Source organism: Pelobates fuscus, chromosome 6 (assembly GCF_036172605.1).
Source record: "Pelobates fuscus isolate aPelFus1 chromosome 6, aPelFus1.pri, whole genome shotgun sequence".
In the NCBI taxonomy this organism is placed as follows: domain Eukaryota; kingdom Metazoa; phylum Chordata; class Amphibia; order Anura; family Pelobatidae; genus Pelobates; species Pelobates fuscus.
In genome coordinates this window covers 237,087,455-237,093,647 of record NC_086322.1, presented here as the reverse complement: position 1 = coordinate 237,093,647, position 6,193 = coordinate 237,087,455, and the positions used below count along the sequence as shown (strand labels likewise).

Genomic DNA, 6,193 nt, shown 5'->3' with positions numbered 1-6,193 from the left:
ACATGGTCTTAGTGTGTGTCCTGAAGCAGAGCAGATGTGCAACAATCTACAAGCACTGAAGCTGCAGGAACCTGTATTGAAGTTGTTGCACACCTGAGCTTTCCCTAAAAAGGAGATGGGCCTCCCCAGTTTATCCCGCTGTCCGCCTTCCTGTTTAAGGTGAGGAGCGGAAGTGGATTGAGGGGTGAGAGTGGGGGTGGATGGGTCAGCCATAGAAGGGCACAAATCGGCCAAGTGGGTTGAGGAATTGCATATGGCACAGGACGGGGACCTCAGACCAGCGAAGTGGCGACAGAATAGTTCTGTATCCATCTGACACCAGTTAATTCTTACATTAAACTGTTTCAGATGTGTCGCCGCTTTCGCTGATATCGATTTATGATAATCATAAAAAGATGAGCCCCCGTACTTAAAGCCCAAATCCACCACTTTATGGAGATAGAGGTCCAGTTCCTCTCTCCTGTGGGGATATACCAAGCAGATGACATCACGGTATATCCCGAAGGCCAAAACGAAATTGGGAATCGATAATTTTTTGTTGAGCCTTGAGATATCGCCAAAGTTATAAGCCCTGTTCTCCAGCACGTCTTGGGAGGCAATAAGCAATGACACCAGACACACGTCCTTCCCATCTAGGATTTCTTTCCTAATGGAGTCTGGGACGGAGTGAGCTGGTGACACGAAAGGAGACGTGACTGGAGCAGGAGTTGGGGAAGTGTATGGACGGGTGTCGGTGCCATAGGTACTGCCGGGGTGAGGGCTGAAAGGTCAGGAAGGTTACCTGGGGAGGCTATGGCACTCTCCACCTTGCTTAACTTGCTGTTTAAGGTCTGTAGGTTGGCCAGCTTTGCCGCAAGGGTGTCCTGGGTGGCTGTGCCAGCGCCAGACGGTTGACTTTGAGAGCTAGTGCCTGGCCTAGGCTCAGCGGCTTGGTTGGTCAAAAGTCTGTATAATTACACCTTTCGGGCCGTAGCAGGAAAGGGGATGCCCCTAAGCCTAAGTTCGGTCGTAATCTTAGGTATAGTCCATGCTCTCAAAGACGTAGGGGTAGAAGGGGCGAGAGATACTCCTGGAGACTCTGGTCTGATAGGAGTGGATATTATATCCTTATCAGGCACCTCGTCAATGGGAGATGTATCTTGCGACATTCTAGAAATTAATTAAATGAGTTGGATTTAGTAGGGGCGTCTGAGAAAATTATTTCAAGGGGTGGGGGGGGGGGGGGTGATTGCTCAGGTGAACTGGACTGTAAGGTTACTGCCGAAGCGAAAAACTTAACTTAGACTAGTGACGGATGAGGCCCTACTAATACCAAGTGGCGGTGAGAGGCTCTATCTATGATTTGGGCGAGGCGAACTACGTTGCCACAGATGTGGTGGCGGGATGTTGGCCTCTCGATGACATTTAAAAGGTTCAAAACGTGTGGCCGTGGAAAGTGAGGCCCTGACTATGGCCCTATAGAAGAGCGAATGAGGCGTTTAACTATGATTTGGGCGTTGGGCCGTACCTCCATGTTGAGGTGGGAGATGGTTTGTACATGCCTCGGTGAGCTAGGTCTGAAGCCCAGACCCTGTGAGCCAGTTCACGTACCATCTATGGGTTAAATTGGCAAATTTATGTGATGGTAGGATACTAACCTTGATCGTGATTATACCCGGGGATTTAACCGTTGAGTATATATGGAAGACCGGCCCAGCGGTTGTTGATATCGTCGAAGAAGCCTAAGGGGTTTGAGACAGATGTAGATCTGTGAGCGTGGCGTATGAGTGCCTCATGAATTACTGGGGGGCATAGATGAGTGATACGAGAGAGTGGCAAATGAAAATGAAGGCTGTCTGCGTTCTTAAAACAGAAACTGAAGTAAATAAATGCTGAAGTTTAAAGAAAAAATAAGGGACTATAAGGGACAAGAACCAGGGTTTTGCGATTTTTTATTTTTATTTTTTTTTATTTTTTTTTAGGAGAGGCAAAGCTGTTTGATGCTTATCATAGAAGAAACCTGATGGTTTTAAGACAGATGTAAATCTGCGCGGGCGTGACGTATGAGCGTAGCGTGCGTAGAAAAGTGAAATAAATACTATACCTGGATTAAAGAACAAGAATCAGGGTTTGTAATATAGAAGGAGCAAACCGGTTGGTGCTATTGTAGAATGAAAACCTGGATTTAGAGGAGAAGAACCCCTGTTTTTTCAATTTAGTCGTATAACAAAAGTATGATCTGTGGCGATAAAAGAAATTTTTTAACAAGGCTGAGATTAACTTGTACGTAAAGGCATAGTATACTATTGTGTGAATAGTCATTTCGTGGTAACACCTCCAAGTAAGTATGCTAGTAGCTGCTGCTATAGTTTTAGTGCAGGGAAAATACATTTTATACAGAATAAAACAGAAAATACCATAAAAAAACCACACGGTGGCGATAACAGCCCAAGACTGGGTATGTGATTTAATACAATGAAAAGTATGAATGAAAGTTTTTGTAGTCGATATGTTTGCTTATAGCTTACTGGTATCCCTTTCCCACATAGAATAAAGTATAGTTTCTTTAACAGCATGAGCTACTCCCCAAAATGATTTATATTTATTTTTATTTGCTTAAAATAAGGTTTGTACCGAGGAAAAGGAATCCATGTTTAAAATGGAATGAGGCAAAAATGTGATTCTTTGTTAAACTAATTTGCATATGCCCACCCAGAATCCTTTGCGGTTGCAACATCGCTGCAGTTTGGGGATTTCTGTGGGAAAAGCAAGTCTTATGGCTTGACTGGTGTGCAGATTTTTGTTTAACATTGTATTAAATATATATCCAAAATAATCAGCACTCCCAGGATTTGTAAAAAAAAAAACTAATTATTCTTTACTCCACAGGTCTAAATATATATATATATATATATATATATATATATATATATATATATATATATATATATATATATATATATATATACACACATATATGTAATTATCTTTTTTATTAACATTTTATTTTACACTTGCAGGGACACTGCCTTTCAGCACAGACAGTCCCCCTGCAGGCAGACACTTGGACACCTATTGTGACCATGTGACCACTCTGAGCGATCATGTGGTTGCGGGGTCCTAATCTGCCGCGAGGAGACTGTCAGGCAGTCTCCCCACACCGGGAGAAACGGCGATCGCCGCCGGGGAAACAACGGCGTTCGGGTAAGTATATCTTACCATTATGACGGTTCAGGACAGTCACCGGTCCTCAAGGGGATTTTTCTGCTGACGGTCCTGAACCGTCATCGGTCGTGAAGGGGTTAATAAAATGCACCTGTGTTCGTTGTCCATAACATACGCCTGCCCATACCATAACCCCACTATCACCATGGGCCACTCGATCCACAGCATTGACATCAGCAACCACTCACCCACATGATGCCATACACGCTGTCTGCCATCTGCCCTGTACAGTGAAAACTGTGATTCATCCATGAAAAGAACACCTCTCCAAAGTACCAGATGAATGTGAGCATTTGCCCGCTCAAGACGGTTACGGCGACAAACTGCAGTAAGGTCAAGACCCGATGAGGACGACTAGCATGCAGATGAGCTTCCCAGAGACGGTTTCTGACAGTTTGTGCAGAAATTCTTTGGTTATGCAAACCGAATGTTGCAGCAGCTGTCTGGGTGGCTGGTATCAGACTATCTTGGAGGTGGAGGTCCTGGGCTGGTATGGTTACACGTGGTTTGCGATTGTGAGGCCGGTTGGATATACTGCCTAATTCTCTGAAACGCCTTTGGAGACGCCTTATGGTAGAGAAATGAACATTCAATTCACGGGCAACAGCTCTGGTGGACATTCCTGCAATCAGCATGCCAATTGCACGCTCCCTCAAAACTTGTGACATCTGTTGCATTGTGCTGTGTGGTAAAACTGCACATTTTAGAGTGGTCCTTTGTGGCCAACCTAAGGAACACATGTGCAATAATCATGCTGTCTAATCAGCATCTTGATATCCCACACCTGTGAGGTGGATGGATTATCTCGGCAAAGGAGAAGTGCTCACTAACACAGATTTAGACAGATTTGTGAACAATATTTGGGAGAAATAGGCCTTTTGTGTACAGAGAAAAGGTCTTAGGTCTTTGAATTCAGCTCATGAAAAATGGTGGCAAAAACGTTTATAATTTTGTTCAATGTATAATAAAGTGTTCTTTGCTGTTATACAGTAGTGAATTATGTGTCTATTTCTTTTTTCCTAACAAGCACAGGTGATGGGAATAGAGAAGAAAGAAAATCCTACCTGAGACCATTATATTCTGCCTGTTTTGCCTGTGATTTTTTTGTTTTTTGATCTGCACCATTTGAGGTGCTTTTTTTTTTTTTTTTTTTTTTTAATATAATTTCTTTATTTTTAGGTGTTATTTGTTTTTTTTTATGTTTACATTTTAAACAGAAATCATCGTTTTCATACATTGAACGAATTTGACACAAACTTGCAATCAATTACTTGAAATTTATTAATTTTTCTCTTTTTTTATTTTCCAGCTTCTGGTCCTGGTAATTTCTTCTTCCAATTTGGGTAACATCCTCATGTCCCAAAGCACTCCTATCCCTATCTTCCCCCATCCCACTCCATTTGCTCGTCCTGCTCCCTCATCTCCCTTCTCCGATCAAGTGTTTTAACCTGGAATACGGACATTATTTAATCAGACTTCTCCACGGCATCACCGTGCCCCTCTGTTTGTTAGAGAAGTGTTTTTTTTTTGTGTTTTTTTGTGTTTTTTTTTTTTTTAATTATTATTTTGAATCCATCTTGGTTAAATACCTCTCTGTGTGCTCATGTGTGAAGGAAATATTGAAAGCAGCATGAACTAACGTATCAAATAAATTTAAAAAAGCCTGACACAATTCTGCTCTATTTTTTTCCCTTACAAGAGAAAAGAAAAACTTGATTACCAAAAAATTGGAAATAAAAACACATTTTTTTTTTCTTTATGCGGTTCCACAGGAATTTTGCTCAATCCTTGAGATGTGCAAATTTAACTGCAGAGCTATAAGTTGGTTAGGCTAATTTGTGTTTATGGGATATACGTAATAAACTTAGAAGTCTCTTGAATTTTTATTAATTCAATGCTTCAGGACTTTGAGTACATGTTCATGGATTTAAAGTGACTTTTTTTGCATTGCAATTTTTACATCAACATAACTGGAAGGTGCATGATTGTGTGAAACAGACAGCTTCCTGAATTTGTATATCTGCTATGTATTCTTCAGTCCTTATTTTTAACGACCTATGAAAGAATAGGATTGATACCAGTATGAAGAAAAACGTAAGTTTACCACGGAGTATGTAATGCAGTCAATGTTGAACTGACCTTGTAATTTTGTTTCTGTATGTTTAAATGTAAACATTTTACAGTTTCTGTAACAGAACGCAAGTTGCTTTGTAAGTTGAGATGCAATTTAAGTGGACCAACAAATATGTTGTGAAACATGAAGATTTGATTGCACCACTATAGAAATGTATCATTTTATTAATGTTCAAATCGAGGGATGATTATGTACGCTAATATATGTATTGGATTTCAGACACGTTAATATTGCCTGCCCCTTGGGAGCCATCAGATTTTGCGTGCTGAATACTTTAGTATGACTTCCTTAAAGTTACTAGGTAGGAATCATAATGGGTACCCCATACGTTAGTATCATAGTGATGTACTTTAGCTGTGCCACTCTTATTGCAATTTACTCAACATATTCCTACCCAAAGTTGGTCTATGAAAACGTCCCAATTCTACAAGGTTACCTGTACAAATATAAAAGCGTTCAATAAAACTGTTTAAAAATGTAGTGCTTCTTATATCATTAAAAAAAAGTTAAATGGCGGGAGGGGGAAATCACATACGGGACCACTACTATAACGCACAGGATGATAAGGGGTAACAGACGTGTATTTCTGTATCTCTCAGGGCACCTAGAGTAATATGGAGACAACTTACGTAGATCATGGGGTGCACATAAAATAGGGGAGTCTTTAGCCCCTCCAAAACGCTCACTACCCATATTACCCTGATTAGACCAACAGAGGGACACTGACCCATTAAGGGACTAACTCCTAAGCCCCTAGGGGGTATGATGGAGACCGGAGAGGCAGGAGTGCATCCCATAAAGTACCTGTAGAGCCTAGCTGCGCAACCCCCGAGAGTATGGCCCCTCTAAGAACCC

At 41.4% G+C, this 6,193-nt stretch overlaps 1 protein-coding gene across 1 annotated transcript in view; it reads left to right on the top strand.

Moving 5' to 3' along the window:
• The window catches only part of DNAJC7 (DnaJ heat shock protein family (Hsp40) member C7), a 118,479-nt gene extending 112,661 nt beyond the window's left edge, over positions 1-5,818 (top strand). Inside the window, exon 14 of the mRNA XM_063458903.1 lies at positions 4,514-5,818. Coding sequence (XP_063314973.1) covers positions 4,514-4,551 — 38 coding nt within the window. The 3' untranslated portion in view covers positions 4,552-5,818. The remainder of the gene's footprint in view (positions 1-4,513) is intronic.
• Positions 5,819-6,193: the final 375 nt, after the last annotated feature.